This window comes from Pseudonaja textilis, chromosome 8 (assembly GCF_049901715.1).
Source record: "Pseudonaja textilis isolate UNSWEBS1 chromosome 8, rPseTex1.2, whole genome shotgun sequence".
In the NCBI taxonomy this organism is placed as follows: domain Eukaryota; kingdom Metazoa; phylum Chordata; class Lepidosauria; order Squamata; family Elapidae; genus Pseudonaja; species Pseudonaja textilis.
In genome coordinates, this window is record NC_141997.1 from 29,621,915 (window position 1) to 29,641,017 (window position 19,103).

General features: G+C 35.6%; 1 protein-coding gene and 1 long non-coding RNA gene across 5 annotated transcripts in view; one reads left to right on the forward strand and one right to left on the reverse strand.

The window, feature by feature from the left end:
* Nucleotides 1-19,103, forward strand: part of PCCA (propionyl-CoA carboxylase subunit alpha) — a 228,113-nt gene that overhangs the window by 72,836 nt on the left and 136,174 nt on the right. For all 3 annotated transcript variants that reach the window (XM_087937924.1, XM_087937925.1, XM_026708397.2), the window contains 5 exons: nucleotides 2,630-2,708; nucleotides 8,020-8,122; nucleotides 9,278-9,372; nucleotides 12,499-12,649; nucleotides 18,773-18,916. In XM_087937924.1, coding sequence (XP_087794050.1) covers nucleotides 2,630-2,708; nucleotides 8,020-8,122; nucleotides 9,278-9,372; nucleotides 12,499-12,649; nucleotides 18,773-18,916 — 572 coding nt within the window. The remainder of the gene's footprint in view (nucleotides 1-2,629; nucleotides 2,709-8,019; nucleotides 8,123-9,277; nucleotides 9,373-12,498; nucleotides 12,650-18,772; nucleotides 18,917-19,103) is intronic.
* Nucleotides 6,289-18,173, reverse strand: LOC148125162 (uncharacterized). Of its 2 annotated transcripts, none has more exons than XR_015744437.1 (3): nucleotides 18,061-18,173; nucleotides 16,613-16,766; nucleotides 6,289-6,371 (listed from the first exon to the last, which is right to left on the reverse strand). It is a non-coding gene; the product is annotated as an uncharacterized LOC148125162 (long non-coding RNA). The 2 variants fall into 2 exon arrangements; XR_015744436.1 differs by lacking the exon at nucleotides 6,289-6,371 and adding an exon at nucleotides 10,513-11,094.

Consider the following 19,103-nt stretch of genomic DNA (forward strand, 5'->3'; position numbering starts at 1 on the left):
GCTTTGATATTTTTAGGTAGGTTCTCTTTGTTCTTCTCCTGTTTCCTGTGTATTTTTTCAGTTTTCCAAAATAGGGCATAAATGAAAGCCAGATTCTGTGGGGAGATTAATTGGTGCTTTGTCCAATCAAGGATATTGGTTCCATCTCTAGGTCTATTCAGCAAATCAAATTATGTAGAGCAGTATTCCCCAACCTTTTTGGCTTTGCGAATTGGTGGGATGGGGAGAGGGGATGGCTCCGCATGAGCAGCCGGGGAGCGCGCTCATGCACGTCCATTTGCAGAAGCAGTAGGCATGCATGCCCGCTGTTCGTGCAAATCGAACTGCACATGTGCTTGCCTGCTGCTTCCACAGCCTAGTTCTGAATGGGATGTGGCCCAGTACTGGGACATGGCCCGGGGGTTGGGGACCCTTGATTTAGAAATTAAGACCATCTTCCTAATATCTTTTTTTGGAATAGGAAAAGTGCAGGCATCCTTTCACCAGTTCTAGTTTTATTTAAATGAGATATTCTAGGGGGGGGGGGAAATGTTATTATAATATTGGCAATGATCAGAGCTTCATGCAATTTGTATTGATATGTAAAGGGACTGAGTAAAGAAGTAACACCAAAGTTTGGTGCTTTTCATTTCCTAAAAATAATCATATAGCATGAAGTGTGCCCATGCAAAATAGTGATTAATCTGTAGTTCACTCAATTCAATTTTCTACCCAATACACATATGACAAATGTTGAAGTGCTCCAAAGATTGTAGAGAACACACCATATCCCATTCTGATAGTTATTCATTGATTCTTGATTGATTAATACAGTCTGTAGAGATTTCTTACATTTCTAGGGCTCCATTGATGTCAGAGATGTCTCCCGGTCTTGGTAGAGAGAAAGGTTTTAAATAATAGTAAATATTTTCTATAGTACTTCATGAAATTGTCCCGGAGTCAGGATCCTTAGCGTCAGCACCAGTTCTTTCGCAAACAATTTCTATGCTTTCAGAGTTGCCACTAGGTAGTCAGAAAGAACCCCCAGTATAATTTGGAATGTCCAAGTTAAATTCTAGATCTAAGCCTCATAAAAATAAGCAATTCATGCTAAAATCCTCAGATGATACAAAAGCAAGTTTCTATGTAGGAATGGCACAAAATTTCTATACAGCAATGTATATGTAAGAATCTTTTTTGCCATGAAAATTCAGTTGACATAGCGCAAGATAAAAATGTGAAGCTTAATAACCAAATCACATAAAATCTGTATTCAAAATTACGTACTGCTGTCAAATTTTAAATTGTGTCTAACTTTGTGCCAACAATTTAATTAGTTGAAATAACATTAGCCAAAAAAAAGATAGACATTTCTTAACTCTTCATCTAATAATGCTTCAGCAATGATAATGAATACAGGTAAAAATGAAAAACCCTGAGAGTTTCCATCATATATAACAATATCATAGTATATATTGGCTATAATCTTATCATTCTGTTTCATAGAACTAATTATCTTCTTTAATACATAATATTCCTTGTGAGGTGAAGTGCTTGCCAACTCTTTTTCTTTCAACTCCTTTTAAAAACACAAATTCCGAAAAATTATATTTAATAAAGTAAGATCAGATGGTATCAAATCTTGAAAGTCATTCTTTATGTGGTAGCAATCACCAATGTAAGTAAATAGAAGAATGGTAGCTGAATGAAATACAGTACAGGTAGTCCTTGACTTAACAACACAATTTGGACCAGAATTTTCATTGCTATGCAAATCAATTATTAAATAAGTCACATCTGATTTTATGACCTTTCCTGCCACAGTTGTATTACTGCAGTTGTTAGGTGACTCGTGATCATTAAACAAATCTGGTTTCCTCCATTGACTTTTCTTGTTGGAAGCTGGCTGGGAAGGGTAGAAATGGTGATCACGTGATCTCAGGGTGCTTCAACCATTGTAAATACATGCTGGCTGCCAAGTGCCTGGCTTTTGATCATGTGACCATGGGGATTCTGTGATGGTCATGAGACCGAGTAAAAGTTGTAAGTCATTTCCTTCGGTGTCATTGCAACTCTCAATAAATTTGTTAAATGAATTGTTGTGACTTGAGGACTATATGTATACAAAGTTTATTCTAAAACTGAAGACTTATTTATTGATCTTTCTATTATCCGAATAGTGGTTATTTTCCATAGTTTTGTTTAAAATGTGGATAACCCTTCTCAGAATGGTCTGACTGCTTCATATTTAACATCTTGGTGCTTGGATTGGACTAATGAAACAGTGTCATTAATTTAACATACCTTTTTCTTCTGTAGGTCTTCATGTCATGTTAATTTGAAATTCCAATTTCTTTAAAAAAATGGTTTTGCTTATTTGCGGATCTTTTGATGAAAAGACAGTGCTTTAGATATTTATTAAAATGCTGTGTTTTATTGGTTGTTGCTAATTCAATCTGATAAACTTAAATTCAGGAGATTGCTGTCATTAAAACAACTGCACTGTACAGATAACGCAGCTTAAATTCCTCTTCCCAGCAGAAAGCTTTTTAATAAGCTTGTTATTGACCTTGTCATTGAACATGTGGTCAGTTGTCATAAATGTATGATCAAAATTTAAATTTCTGTCTTAATTGTTCCCTGCTGCTAGGCTACCCTGTGATGATCAAGGCTTCGGCAGGTGGTGGTGGAAAAGGCATGAGAGTGGCATGGAATGATGAAGAAGCCAGGTGAGATGCTGTCCAGAAATCAGTTTTGATGACTACATCTCTTTTCAAATCCAACAATGCCATTATTTCTTTTAAAAGCTCTCATAAACTATGATAAACTAGCACTTAAGCAGAAAATGGACAAGTTTTTGCTCTTATTTAGGCAGTCTATTGCAGGTAGTCCTGGACTGATGACCATTCATTAAATGATTCTTCAAAATTATATCAGTGCTGAGAAAAGTTACTTATGACCAGTCAATCATTTGTGTGATCATGTGATCAAAATTTGGGCACATGGCAGCTGGCATGTATATACAACGGTTACAGCATTGTGGAATCATGGGATTACTATTTATGATGTTCTCGGGGTTTCCAGCAAGTAAAGTCAATGGGGAAGCCGGATTCACTTAACAACCACAAGACTTGCTTAATAACCGCAGCAAAAAAGATCATAAACTTGGGTGCAACCCATTTAACGGCCGCATCATTTAGTGATAAAACACTGTTTGTGGTCTGTGGTGCTCCATTCCAAGGATGATGAACTAGAAGTCTCATTTTCCCAATCAGTATGACTGTGGGCAAGGTGAAATGATCCTGCAGAACAGCTAACATGTTAACATGGGGGGAAAATGCCCTGGTGTACCGTAACACTTTCTTATAGAGGACTTTTGTATATATGCATATATATGTTTTTTCTCTCTCTCCGTATAATTCAACTATTATTCTGTAATTTTATTAATAAATTAGTTACATTAATCCCATATTTTCCAGAAGCTTGGGAGCCTGGAGCAAAATGGCACAGCTTTTTTGTGGCAGCGCTTATTTTATTTAGCGCATGGCAAATACATGGACTTATAGTAGTTAAAATATTAATGTCCAGTCCACCCAGCCAGTGTGGCAGCACTGATACTATGGAACAGCCCTTTGATTGAAATCAGGCTAGCTGCCTTCTTGCTAATTTTGGGGGGAATTTGAAAATGGAATGGTTTCATAAAGCTTTCCCTTGACTGTATAAGGTATATGATGCCATCCTTTTTTTTGTTTTATTTTCAGTCTTTTTTTTTTGACAGTTTTTGTTGCTAATAATTGTTGTGCTCCTCCTTTTATTTGTGGTAAATTATTTCTATTTATAGTTTGTAAGCTGTTGAGAGTCATTTTTGATTGCAGTGTGATAGAAAGGTGTTGCATATGTAAATAAACAAATCCTATAATGACATTAGCTGATTAATTGTTTACACGATTTGCTTTATTCACCAAAACTGTCCAATTAGTTTTGTCAATAGAAAATGACTGCTGAATTTCAAATATTTTCAGTAACTAAAACAGGATTTGACTACACTTTTGGAGAGAGGACTCGAGTTGATGGGGCTGCTAGGAAGTATGTGAGTGTATGTTGGGAGGAGCCACAAATAGCTTCCTCACAACCTCATATCAGTTTGCATGTCAACTGAGGAGGGTGTTTAACATATTCTTCTTTAGAATCCTATCAAGCCTGGTTGCTGATTTCACCAATCTTCAATATCTTCAGTAATATTATTGCAAAAAGTTTTTGGCTTTTGGCTTTAATCAGGGATGTTAAACTCGATTTCATTGAGGGCCGCATCAGGATTGTATTTGGCTCGGTGGGCTCAGTGAGGATGGTCAGGGTGGGCGTGCCCAGCTCGACTTTTTCTTGTGTCAGGGGCACCTGTGGTAGTCACCAGCGAAAACAGAGCTCAGGAGGCCAAGCTCCGTTTTCACTGACAGAGGGCTACAGGAGGCTGTGGCAGCCGAAAACGAAGCTCCTTTTTCATGGCAGAGGCACTGCAGGCTGGTCCTTTGCTGTTTCCAGGGTGGCCCTGTGGGCCAGGTCTAAGCACCCCACGGGCTGGATCCAGCCCTCAGGCCTTGAGTTTGACAACCCTGCTGTTAATGATTGCTGATTATCTGAAATTAATAATAACAAGAAAACAGTTATTTTGCCAACACCAGGATTCTGCATATTTTAAGGGGATATCCAATCAGTATTTAGTACATATCAACTTTATTCATACCCTCAAACACACATTGTTAAATTATGCATCTGAGAAAGAAAAGGGGGATCATTCATCAACAAACTCATTTCTGCAGTTGAAAGGAATTGAACCTGGAGTTGACTTACCAGTTGATGGCCCTAAATGATTTTGATTGGAGTTTTAATTTTATTTTATAGTTTAGAAATGTGATTTATGAAGTTATCTTTAAAAGGCAAGGAAAAAAATGCACATTAGAAACTTTTAAAAAGTAATGTAAATTATGGTCAATAGGCCAATAATTTGATATGCTAATTTATGTTGATCTGAAAGATTTTTCATTTATACACATATTAAATATGAACATTTCCCTAAAATGTAGAAATTCTCAGGCAACTTAGTCATTGTTTATTTCTTTTTTATTATCAAATAACTTTTTTGTTAAGGTTTATAATGGTTTTTGCATTTGTACAATTTCCTTCCTCCATGGATCATATACCATGGGAGAGGAGAGCAGGATAACATATTATGAACAAAAAAAGAGACATCTTGGAATTAGCAATAGATTTTATATGTCCTATACATTTAATAGAGATTCCTCATGTGCATGGGTATAGAGTATTGGGTAAATTAAATGTGTGTATTATACTTCATTTGCTGCAGTTATGATTTTAATTATTGAGGTTTTTAAGTGATTGAATAGAACTTTTAAAATAAAATATATTTTCAAAAATTTTATTCAAAGAAGATTTCAGAAAGATTTTAAGAATTACAGAAGCATAGAAGGAATATAAAAAGATTATAAATATGTAAAGGAAAAGTGAAAAATAACTTTGTATTAAGGAGAGAGACAAATTTCTAAATAAGTAACTTCTCGTCAGCAGTTACAAACATAATAATTATCATCTATACCCTTCCATATTGCATATTATAGTTACCTTGTTCCCATAAATATTTTAATTAATAAATCCCCAAATTAGTAGTTTATTTTTATCTATTTTCAGCAAGACGTCTTTAAAGGGTTTCCAGTCTTTTTAAAAAGTGGTTGTATTCTTCTTAATCAAACAAATCAATTTAGCCATTTCTGCAATCTCAGCCATCTTCATAATTTTCTCTCTTATTGATGTTTCTATAGACTTCTATTTTTGTGCATATAATAGCTTCCCTGCAATTATCATATTAAAACCAATTGTCTATGAGACTTTTCTAGCTGAGTGTTTGTAAGTTCCAATAAGAAAAGTTCAGTTTCATCTAAATGTTAATTTTTAAAATTCTCTGCATCACCATATGCATTGGTGTCCAATATCTTTTCATTTCCCCCCAAATCCACCATGCATGATAAAATGTCCCTTCATGTAGGTCTTGACTTTAGATGGAGTAGTACTTCCCCCTTTAAGGATGGTGTACAATCTGGGGATCTTTCTGGACTTGCAGTATGGCAGCTCTGGTCAGGGAGGCATTTGCACAAATTCATGTGGAGCTCCCTTTCCTAGATCGGGGACTGTTCAGACAGCTACTCATGACCAATTATCTTGTGGATTGTCTACAACATATCCTAAATTTGAAAACCATCCAGAAGCTTCAAGGGGTTTAGAATGTAGCAGTGCAAGCAATGATGTACATACCTCATGTTCCAGAAATTTCAGTGGCTGCCATTTGGCTTCCAGGAGTGATTCAAGGTGCTAGCTGTTATCTATAAAGAGGAAGCATCAGAATGGAGGTGGTTGATAGATTAACAATAGATCCTACCTTCCTACCACGTTGCTCTCACCCTCCTCATTGAGCCGCATGGCTTTTTGTGTTAACCTATTTATGTTTTTTATCCTATACAGTTTTTATATTTTATGATTGTAAAGGGCAGCCAATAAATTTTTATTAACAAATGAACAAATCCCTACCTATCATAGGCCCAGCCTCCCATATTATCTCTTTGGCCACTTTGTTCTTACAGAATCCACGCTGGATTCCTTTAGTGTCATCTAAAACAGCATTCCCCAACCTTTCCGATTCTGCAGACCAGCAGAAATGGCAGAGAGGGGAAGAGGGGATGGTTTTGTATGCATGTGCTCACCACTTTCACAAATGTAGCCGTATGCATACGTGCTCGTCCACCACTTCCATGGACTGGTCCAAATGGGCTGCAGCTCAGCACCAGTTTGTGGGGTTGGGGACCCTTGATCTAAAAGAACATTGGAAGCATACCTTCTATGTACTAATGCTCGCCTTCTGGAACAAGGTTCCCCTGAGAACTGATTGCTGTTGTTCAGAACAGCGGTAAAGACCAGCTGTTCACCCAGGCCTTTAGCAGAGGGAGAGTAAGATCCCTTGCTTCATTCCGTCTGGTATGGGGCACTTTGATCTTCTAATGATTTTGTTGTAATTTCTTTCATTGTTGTGAGCTATTCAGAGTGATTTGGAGAAAGTTGGAATACAACTTTAAGAAATTATTACTATTATTTATTGATTTTATTTATTAATCATATTGTATAGCTGTCCATCTCGCCAAAAGCCACTCTGTCTCACACACAATAATAGAATAAAAACCCCAAATGTAAAAATAACACATATAAAAATGTAAAAATCTACCTTAAGAAATAAATAGCATAACCCCGCCCCCCAAATATAAATATAAATATATATATAAACTCCTAGGTGATGAGAGGGTAATACTCTTTTTATTGTACAAATGTAGGTCTGCAGTTTTGAGTATTCCAATGTGACATTTATATATTGAGGTAACGGATGATGATGTCTGCAGGAGATTTGCAGGATGCAGAGCTGGAATGCAAGAGCTATACCCTTTTGAATATGACCTGCTGTATGACAGCGACACACATACATAAAGGAGGGGGCTTCTATTGTAACAATCTGTGTGCCATCTTATTGGTATTAATGCTTCTGTCCTGCAGATGCCACGGGATGCAGATGACTTAATTATAATTTTATCTGAACATTATTGGTAAAGTGATTTGCTGTTGCCTTTTTCAGAATGTTTCTGACTTCTTAGTTTAGCCTGTCAATTTTCCTTGTAATTTCTTGCTCAGGTAGTGACAGGGTGAACACTGCCTATTTTCTTTCAAATCAGTTAAGGATGAGTAGGTGGTACCACCTGCAGTGTTTTTTTGTAAGATTTAACATGCTATAACTGGCTTTCTTTTGTAATACTTATGAATCATGGCATTTATGCTTATAAAATCAAAATGTACCCATTATTGTACTTTCAGCAGTTGAGGCCTTTTAATCCAAAGCTATTTCTACATGCAGGGATTCTTAGTCTTTTATTAAGCAGAAATAATATATTGTCCATATTTCTAAATGGATTTCTTTTCTTGATTATAAAGGGAAGGTTTCAGGTTTTCATCTCAAGAAGCTGCTTCAAGTTTTGGTGACGATCGGTTATTAATAGAAAAATTTATTGATAATCCTCGCCACATAGAAATTCAGGTTTGTGTTCTTCTCTTTCAACTTTCAGTGTGGAGTTGTTATCCAGGTTTTGATGAGTTATTTTTTTCCTTGTGTTGTCCTTTATTATTAAATTAGTAGGAATGATTTTTCATGCTAAAGGACATGAAGAACTTTAACCTGAGAATATTTGTGTATAAAGAAAGGTTGTTGAATTGAAAGCCACTCAGTAACTTAATCTAACACTTTGTATTATAGAACGTTGAGATTAAAGAAAACCAGTTTAACATAATTTATTTTGGCAAAATAATCCCATTATTATTCCTTTTTGTCCAAATGATGTAATGTTACAAACTACCGTACCTAGAAACGAAGGTGTCTGCATGCCTAAAAAGGTTTTGATTAATGTTTTCCTTAATAGGAGCTGATTCTGTAGTGTGTAAGGTACTTTTCAAGTACAAATTTTAAAAGCTTTTTCTTTTGGATGAGGTTGTCTTGGTTATCAGTTTTTCACCAATATCACAAGAAAAGGATAGGCAACCATTTTTGCTGTAGGAAAAAGATAAATAATCCGTAATAGGACAGTGCCTTTTAAATCAGTGTAGTAAGTTGAAGGTAGAGGTTTGTTCTCTGAGCTTGTGGTTTTCTTCTTATAAGGAAGAAATATATAATGTGGTCAGTAAGTCTTGTGAGTAGTGTATCATCTAGTAAGTGCCCAAAAGAGTCTGAAAGATTTCTTCAGGCTTTTCATCAGTCAGGATGGTAAACAAAAGTTGTGTGTGATATCACCACATATATACAAAAGGGGCACATATTTCATCATGATGCTGCAGTGTTTGTTCATCATTTATTCCCCACCCTTCTTTGCATGACCAAGCCTAGTGTTCTACCACTGTGAACCTGACTAAGCAAGATACTGGAGTCTATTCAGATTTTTTCAAGGTCAAACTCCTCAACCACCTTCTAGCATATTTCCTCTTTTTACAGTATTTCTTTCATGGAGAAAAAAACTAAACTGAATATAAAGTGTAATATTTATTCTTTTCCTTACTTGAATAGAACAAGAACAAATAGATTATTAATTCAAATAAATGCTCTGTAGTACCATTGATGAAATATTTTCACTGAAACTAGTAGATACTTGAGGTAAAGAATGAATGTACTTTAAAAAAAAAATTAACCCTGAGTTCTTATTAGGTATTGGCTGACAAACATGACAATGCATTATGGCTGAATGAAAGAGAATGTTCAATTCAGAGGAGAAACCAGAAAGTTATTGAAGAGGCACCAAGGTGAGTGCTGTGTACTCTTCTATGAGCATAAAGAAAATTTAATTAAGTGCTAAAACTGAATTGTATAACTTAATGTTAATAGAAATTAAGGATCATTGAACTGGTTGCTAATCTGAAGTCCTTTCATGAGCTTGAAAAAAAATTTAAACTAGTAAACTGCTATATTTTAATGATTGCAATATTATTTGGTGATAATGCTTTGTTGCCTGAAAATCTTTTGATGAGAGATTTCTTTATTGCTTCTGATTCCTTGAGAATAAAAATGTTATATTTTAGCTTTTCAATTGCTAGAGTACTTTTAACAATAAATAGTAGCAGATAATTTCAGAAAATAGAATTACATCCTTATATGATTTTTCCATAGTATTTTATAGATGCTGTATTTCCTAAACACTTTTTAAATGAATAAAACCTTAGTGCCTTATTAAAGCTCCCCATTGAACTGCAATCTGGCACGATAGTCAGATAAAATTTCAGAGAAAATAATCAGAGAAATTCCTGGTTTTTACATACATTTCATAGTTCATACACGATATTCTCCTTCGGTCCAGACTATCATGTTTCCTTTCACTCAGCTGTAGATTGCTTCCTTCCAGAAGCAGTTCTTTCAGAAATGGAAAGAAGTCATGATTCAGATAACTGCTGATGCATGACAGAATTGCCCTTGTGTGTATGCTCATAAAGGTTTCTCTGGATGTAGGCTTGCACATACTAATGAAGAAGGAGGTGAATTTGTCATAAATCCATTCTCTGCGTGTACATTGTTCATTAAGATGGGTTTCCAACCCCCAGGCTGCATCCCACTACTAGGCTGTGATCTGTTTGGAACTGGGCCACACGAGCGGCTGGCCAGTGCATGCGCGTGCACAGCTTGTGTGAGCAGCGGGCTGGTTTCTCTTTCCTCCTGCCAGGCTGCCAAGCCATAAAGGTTGGGGAACGCTGCACTAAGATATGATTTGTTCTATTTCTTTGAGGTAAAGGTTGAATATGCAGGAGTGATGTTTTAGGAAAACAAGAGTGCTGTGAATATTGCAGATCCTTTTGAAATAATACTCCTTTTATTTATCCAACTGCTATGTCCCTTCTTTGTTTTTCCTTCCTTCACTAGTGTATTTTATTTTCTTAGTTGATGAGCAGGCACACTGACTTTATTTATCTTTATTCCTGTATGTTGCCTGGCTCCTTTATAGAAACTTAATAAACACAGATTTTAAAACCATTTTGAACACAGGAAATACCTTCTGTTGCACAGTTTATTCTTTGATTCTCTTGCTGTTCAGATAATTATGTTTCTTTGATTTACCACAGTAATATAAGAAGCATAGTAACATACTTGTTGGTCCTTGCATTGAATAGGGGTAGATGAGAATAGCTACAAATTATGAGATTGCACTTTTTAAATGAAAAAAAAATCTACATATCTGATCTACTTCATGTGTCTTAGGCATGGTTTGATAGAGAAATGGGAACGTTTGAAAAGGTAAATACAAACTTCGAGTGTTTTGAAGTATGATCAGAATACAATGAAAAGACATTGCCAGGGTATATATTTTTCTGAGCTGATATGCCTTTGGCCTCTGGAAGATGATATATTTAGTGTCCTGTAGTGAGGAGACTTGCAGGCTGGGGAGCAGTCTTGAGAGTGAATCCCAAGAGGGCTTCACAACTGTACTCTAAGGCAGAAGAACAGCTGTGCTCAGGATGGAATGAAGAAGAACCATGCTGTGTAAACAGATGAATCAAAGTAAGAAAAATAGAAAATTAAAACTTTCAGTTTTGGAGTAAAGTTGAGACAATAATTTAAAATGCAAGCTGTTACTGTCATTGGATGTCAGATACAGTGTTATAGGCTAAAGTTGAAATGGTAATTCAGTTTGAAGCTTTGGGATTTCTTTTCAGATTTTTCTCTGAAATATTCTATAATGAATTACTTATTTGTAAGTACGAAAAGCAAGTAGACTGTAAACGTCTACATAAAACATTGCAAACTGGACATATTGCATGCTTTTATATACTAAGTCATAAACATAGAAATGTTTTTTTAATTCACTAGTATTTTTAAAATTCTTAGAATGCAAATTATAGCTGTGCTTCATATTTTCTTCTAAACTTATTGTAGTGATTTAGTAAAAGTTGTGAAAGAAAGTTTCATTGATTTGTCTGTCTGGTGCAATAATACTATAGTGTTTGCATTTTAAAGGACTAAAATATTATTTAAATAATCAATCCTATTACTAAGCCTGCCATGTAACAGGCATAAACAACGTGCAGCCTTTCTAGTAATTAAAAGATCAAAAGAAAAGAGTTGAAATAATTTCAAATAAAGCCATATTTTGATTGTATAGCATACAGGTATGTGAATATAGGATTCAATTCTTTATTTCAACCATTTGTTTCTTTGCTTCAATTTTCCTGGACTAGTCCACCTTGGAAACATCAAATTTTACTCAGAGGCTGCTGGAAACAATTCCATAACTAACCTCATGATTTTCTTGGCTGCATTTCCAGCCTCTCCCAGAATTCTGCCTGTAGTTGTTAAAATGAACACACCTTCTTTATTTCTGAAAAAAGAAAAAAAAATCACTGGGGATATTTGCTTTTTTGTATGTGACAGGAAACATCTGTCCCTTGGGGGAATGTATACTGTATAGTCAGCAAATAGTCTATAGTAGTGCTCCCCAACCTTTCTGACTTGGTGGCCTAGCGAGGGGAGAGGAGAGGGGATTATTCCCTGAGAATGGCAGACGGGCATGCAAAGGCATGTGCAGCTCCATTTGTGTGAGCAGCAGGTGTGTGCGCCTGTTCCTCGCACAAATGGAGCTTTGTGCACAAGTGCAAGCGGTCGCCACTCGTGTGAGGGGCACTTTGTGCACAAGCACAGGACAGCCACAGCTCACCTGAGGAAAGCTTCATGCATGCGCAGCCCGGTTCCAAATAGGCTGCCGTCTGGGAGTTGGAGAACCCTGGTCTATAGAATTATGAATGTACGTTAAGCAAGCATACTTATTATTTTACCTTTTTTCTTTTATATTTCAGTTTCTAAAAGGCATAAAATAGTCAAATTTATTTTTACAGAATTTATTCCCCCCACCCACTTCCCTCCCCCCATTTTCTTTGTATACATAGTACCTTCTTGGATTCCAGAACTCGTAAAGCTATGGGAGAACAGGCTGTAGCTCTTGCCAGAGCTGTAAAATACTCATCAGCAGGAACAGTGGAATTCCTTGTAGATTCAAAAAAAAATTTCTATTTTTTGGAAATGAATACCAGACTGCAGGTACGTGGGATAGAAAAGATGGGAGGAGAGGGGAATGTGTTTACGATTCAGGTGGGATTAGAAATGATTTTGTAATGCTAAAAAATATGCATGACTGTATTTCAGTTTGTTCGTTCAATTCCTTCAAACACAACTGTTAAGAAAATAGTTTGTCCGAGGTAGATTTCCTCTTCTAAATATATTTTTATGATAGAAATCTGTTCAAAAATAATATTTTTAGTTAATTTTTAAATCTTGGTAGTAGATAAAAGTAATGACTAAGTATTTCTGTTTTAGTCCACATGGGATGTTTATGTCAATCATGTGTTCTCTCATTTATTGAAACACTATAAAGTAGATAGTTTCTGTTCTGCCAATAACCTTGGAAGGAGGTTACCATGACTTTAGAAACATGTCCTAAATACCTTGTTGCATTAAGTTGAGACATTTAAACACACAGCTAAGTTGCTAGACCTCTGTTCACAATAACTTTTATTATCAAAAATATTTTTCAAGTTTGATTTTACTTGGAGCCCCTCCTCTCAGTTAAATGTTCTGAACGGTGTGCTGTAGGAATGTATGGTGACAATGTTCAGTTAACTTCCTTTCTTGCTTTGCTAGTGAAGGGGTTGTTCTAACAGTTCTGTTTCTGTTAAGTGCAAGTTCATAGTTGATTGGAATGGTACAGGTAGTTCTCAACTTATGGAAACAATCAGGACTGAAATTTTCATTGTTATGCAATGATGTTGTAAATGACTCCCAATGAGTTCCAATTCCCGTTGTTAACTGAATTCCATGGTGATTAGGTGTGGCAATTTCCTTCCAGCTTTCCACAATCAAAGTCAATGGCAATCATGGCAGGAAATTGTAAGATATGTGAGTGGTTGGTGTAGTACAAGCTCAGAGGGACTGGAGGAGAGGGCATGAATGGGGGACACCTACTCCAGCGACTTGCAAATTTTCCTACCATTAACTTTCTGGGGAAGCCAGCAGGGAAGGTCACAAATGATAATTATGTGATCATGGGGCATTGCAACTAATTGAAATTGGAAGCCAATTGCCAAGCATCCAGATTGTGATGACCATGGAAGTGCTGGGATGGCCGGAACTCAAAGAATCGGTTATAATCACCATTTGTTCAGCACTGAGGTAACTTGAATGGTCACTGAGTGAAAGGTTGTAAAATGAGGACTGCCTGTAAGCAATGGTTTACTGTAGATTGTTATTGGATTTTATAATATGTTTGCCTGTATTGAGAAAGAAGAGTGTCAGAAAGACGAACTCTGATGCTTACTGGTATTTCTTTTGCAATGGCAAGCGTTTGTTGTTTTATTTGCTATTTTCAGCTTAATGTCTTTTTCACTATTTCATTGTGATCACTGAGGAACAATGGAAGCGAAAGCCTTTCCAGATGGAGAAACCACTATAGTTGGAAAGAAAGATTATTTAAATGTTGTTTAGACAATTTGAGAAGATTTGTTCTTTCCAACTTTATCAGAAATATACTAACCTTTAATTAGAATGTTTGTCAAGTACATTTCTCTAATTTTTCTGTCTTGGTTGCATATTGCCTCTAATTAGTGTTTCAGTTTGAAGTTGGTGAGTAGCAATCTTACTGGCCTCATCACCAGTTTCCCCAGTTGATTTGTCACTTTTCTCCGGCCTTCAAGTTTGATGTCAGTTAGCAGACCTATATCTAGTCATTCTTTTTGTTTTGTTTTTTCACAAAGAATCAAATTTTAAAATCCCGATGACCCCCCCTCCCCATTTAACTCTACAATTATAACATTGCAGATGTGTTTTTGCTGAAAGTCACTTTGAATGGGGTTTTCTCCTCCTCCCACTAGTATCTAAGTTTGGTGTTTGGCATTTCTTTTTCTTGCATCCTGCCTTATCTATATTATTAGTGGCTGCATTATAAATGGCTCTCCCTTTTAATCCCTTGTGCAGGGACCCTCTTTTAAAACTAGTTATAATTTTTTTAAAAAATATTTATTTAGGAGCAAGTTCAACTTATGTTGTATTTCTTTCTTGCTTTTTAATTTAGTTCATTAAATGATCACCCATTTTTTCTTAACTGTAGTAATGCTATGCTGATGCTAGAAAACAACAGATAACATATGGTACATACGATATGGGAGGCATGCCTGTTGCAGAGAAAATGACAATATTGCATAAAAACTGATATTAGAAGCTGTTGCCATTCCGATCTGGCAATTAGCAGTGGTCCATGTCTCATTGCCATCTAGCCACGTACACACAAATTTTCAGAACTGTTTGAGTAATGTATTATACTGGAAACATAATGCCAAATTCTCATTTGATCTACATATAAAAATGTGTAAATGAAAAATGTTCTTCTGTACTGACCCTTTAGCTAGATATACTCTTTGAATGTGTTTTAAGAAATCCTTGATTTTGGCTATTTTACCAATAACTATACTCACAAGTTTCTTTTAAAGAAAAATTGGCTTTTGAAAACAAAGATTGACACAAATATAAAGAATCAAATTATTCAAATAGTTTTTAACAGAATAATATGATTCATAAAGGTAATGGTTACCTACATTTTCCTAAGACTGACTAGAAATGTGAGAATTCAGGCCATGATTAAGCCTGCTTAGGTCTGGAAATAGATCACTAAGGAAATGGGCTTTTATCAAACTAAAAGATGGTAAAACATTTGGACTGAGTGGGGAAAAAAGAGAAAAATGTAAGCAGAAGGGCTTTATAGGGGGACAAATGTTTAAGATCTTCTGTTGATGTAGAGCAGAGGTGTCAAACTCAATTACGTCGTGGACCAGATCATGACATAATTGTGATGTTTTTTGCCTTTGCGGAACTGGGGTGGGTGTAATCTGCACAGGCCATATCTGGCTCGCAGGCCGCCAGTTTGACAGGCCTGATGTAGAGGATTACAGAAATGGACTTGAATAAAATAATCAATAACTGTTGGGAGGACTTCAACGAGAAAATGGAAAGATGTGAGAAAGAAACTCAGATTGTTCCACCTTGATTTTCTTTGATTTAAGAGAGAGGGAAGGAGCTTTAAAGATTTTGTTGTTATGGCTTGTATCAATAAAGTGGATTTTTTTGGTATGTGTTTTTGGTGCCTGTTTCTTGACCTGGCATGCCTCAAAGGGGCTGACACTTGATATGCAAGCTTTAGCCAATATGATCATCTCAGCACCTGAATACGGCGATGGATCTTTAGCTGAAGCATTTTTGGCAGACAAACCTCCAAGCATTTAAGAAAGAGTTTGTTATGGCAATTTTCTCTCTCTATGGGAAATGTTTTATTTGAATTGTGGTTTTTTCTTCGCAAAATAATTGCAGTATGTATCTCTCATTCTCTTTGGAACAATGGTACATGATTTAACACTACTGAAACTGGATGAGTTCTGAGGCAATCTTGGTTTGAAATGGGTACGTCAAACAACACTTGGAGAAGAGTGGATGTTGATTATTTGGTGTGTAACAGTTACACCCTTCCACCCAAACATTACAAAGGACAGGATTTCCCTTAGAGGAGGAAAAATCCTGACAAAAGTATAAGGAAATGTCTTTTCTATTGAATAAGGCTACAAAGAGAATTGCAAAAAGGTTTCATAAATACTTTTCCAACATGACAAAAGCATTGCTTTTGGTGTTGGCATATGCTTTAATATGATGGATATATTAAATTATATGAACTTCAGTCAGGTTCAGCATGTCCCTTTGCAGTTAGCATTTCACTTTCATGGTCTATTCAAGTATAGAGAATTTTGAGACAGATTTGAACAATTGGTCCTCTGTGTTTCTGTTTAGAATTAAAACAATATTTGCAGTAGATTTAAACCAGAATTTTTTCTCATGTCAGACATATATAACTTAATACAATGTGCAAAAGATGGTGAGCATGGTTTTAAACCAATCATGTTTGATTGCTATGAAGACTAGCTAGAAAGAATAGAGGAAAAGAAAATTCTTAATCTTTTTCCTGACCTGATAGAGGGGCTTTAGTTCTTCTCTCTTTACTGTACCCTCGTAGATTAGCTGTTTCATGACAGCTGGAAAAAAGGCAGAATCTGGTGGAGCCTAACTCTTGGAAGAGTTAATTATGGTTTCCGATTTGCTATAATCTGATGGAAAATGGCTGCTGGAAATAGAAAAATAAAAATGCAAAAATTAATAAATTCACTGTTAAAATAACAATGACAGTGTGTGTATGCTGTTCTTAGTATAAAAATAAACATAGAATAAAAAGACAATTAACTATTGTTTCAATCAAATGATTTTATTGTTGAAATATCCAACTGTTTTTGCATGTACTTTGCTTCCCCACCCTTTTATAACTGCTTTTTACAAGAAACCATATTGATGGAACAGGCAGTAAGGTTTTTAGAGATAGTGATTAAATTAATTATATAAATGTTGATAAATATTAAAGCTGCAGAAATATTTTGCTTTGAGAATCAGTTTCTACCTAGCTTGACCATAAAAAAAATAATGAAACACTACTTTATGGTAACTATGGTAAAGTTATTATATTTCATATTAGAAAGAAAACTCAATTTAAAAAATACAATAAAATGACACAATTAGAATGATTCCGAAGTTTCAGATATATTGAAAAAAGTTTCAATAGTTACAGTTATTTGAAAAAAGATTTTTAAAAAGCCACATTTCCTGAGAAAATAAATATGTTGATAATTTACATATTTGTTGATAATTTAAATATTTGATAGGACAGAGCTTCAGTGTAGATGAAGAATTTTCTTGGCATTTCATCAAGGGTCTTAATAAGATTGATATACCTGGAAAGTATCAAGTATTTGACACTGAATCCTAAAGGAAGCGTCTTAATCATATAATAAAATCTTCATTTTAATATAATATTTAGAATGGGGCTTATTTCAGTGATGTCACTGAAACAGCTAAGTTATCTTAAAATATGGTGGTGTAAAATTTTAAATGCACAGAGAGCTAATTATAAGTGCCATCTGTTAATTTTACTCCTTTTTTTGGCAAAGACCATTATGGAGATATTACATCCGACAAAATGTTATCCTTCAATTATGTACTTCAAACAAATACTTCATTTGTTCAGTGACCTTTTTTGTGTCACAAATGCATGAAGTATGACAACTCTTAACGGATAAATGTTTGTGAAATAGTGTTTCTTAAGACATAGTATTTCAAAGACATAGTATGTCAGCTGCAGTAGCACTTTACAATAAAATGAAATGATTACATCCTTCCTTTTTTCCTTCCCTTTTTCCTTCCTTCCTTCCTTCCTTCCTTCCTTCCTTCCTTCCTTCCTTCCTTCCTTCCTTCCTTCCTTCCTCCCTCCCTCCCTCCCTTATTATGCTAAATTGCTCTTTAAGTGTACTTATTTTGTCATTATTTAAACATTTGCAAAGTTAAATATACATTATATAAATCTGTCTTACTAGTCAGAGCAACTCTTGCACAACCTCTCCTTTTTGGCTTAACTGGGAGTGAGGGTATTCCCACGACAGCATCATCCTGAGTTGTTAGCAGCTATTTGTTGAGAGCATGCAGTGATTCTACTGGTCCAGCTCTGCTATTATGCATGCTAAGCACTACAGAGATAAGTCTGTATGGAAAAAAAACAACAACCCTGAAGTATCCATCTGCTCATTTCTGCTACACTGCATTGATGTAAGATTACGCTAATCTCGTTGCTTGTCAGGACAGGTTAGTGAAAGCAGGCGTGTGGGTAAGACTTAGCTAGTCTGATTCTATGGAAGATTGTAGGCTGCTCCTGTACATGCCATGTTAAGTGTAGCAGAATGGGTTGATTATCAGCCAGCTTTTTGAGATTCAGTCAATATGCTTTTGAATTTCTAGATTAGAAGTTGTTCTCTTTTTAAAAGTCACTTCCCCAAAACGTTTTCTTATCTGTCCATCCATATATCCAGTCTATTTTAGCCATTATCTGCAATTATTTTTTGCTTGATTTTGTTGTATATATCTATTTTCTGCAACAAATAATAGTCATATAGTTTCTGTACGTCGTGTGACAAAGAGGGCCATCCATATTTCATATTGTAAATTAACTCCCACCCGATTTTGTTAATCAGGTTGAGATATCAGAAAGTTGCGTTGTTACTGACTGACTGACAGTTCTTAACCTTGCAGGTTGAACATCCCATCACAGAATGCATTACTGGTTTGGATCTGGTCCAAGAAATGATCCGTGTTGCTAAGGGATACCCTCTTAGGCACAAGCAGGCTGATATTCCCATCAACGGCTGGGCAGTTGAATGCCGAGTATATGCAGAGGTAAAAAATAACTCTTAATAGCTGGAAAGAGAATTGCTGTAGAAGAAACTTGTTAGATGTTGGGAGAAGCTAGGATTTATTTTTATCTTGTTCCAGTCCATGTGCATGAATGAAGTCCCCCCCCCCCCCCAATTCATTCTATAAAATTCTCTATGATCTAGAGAATAATATATTTGGGAAAAGATTA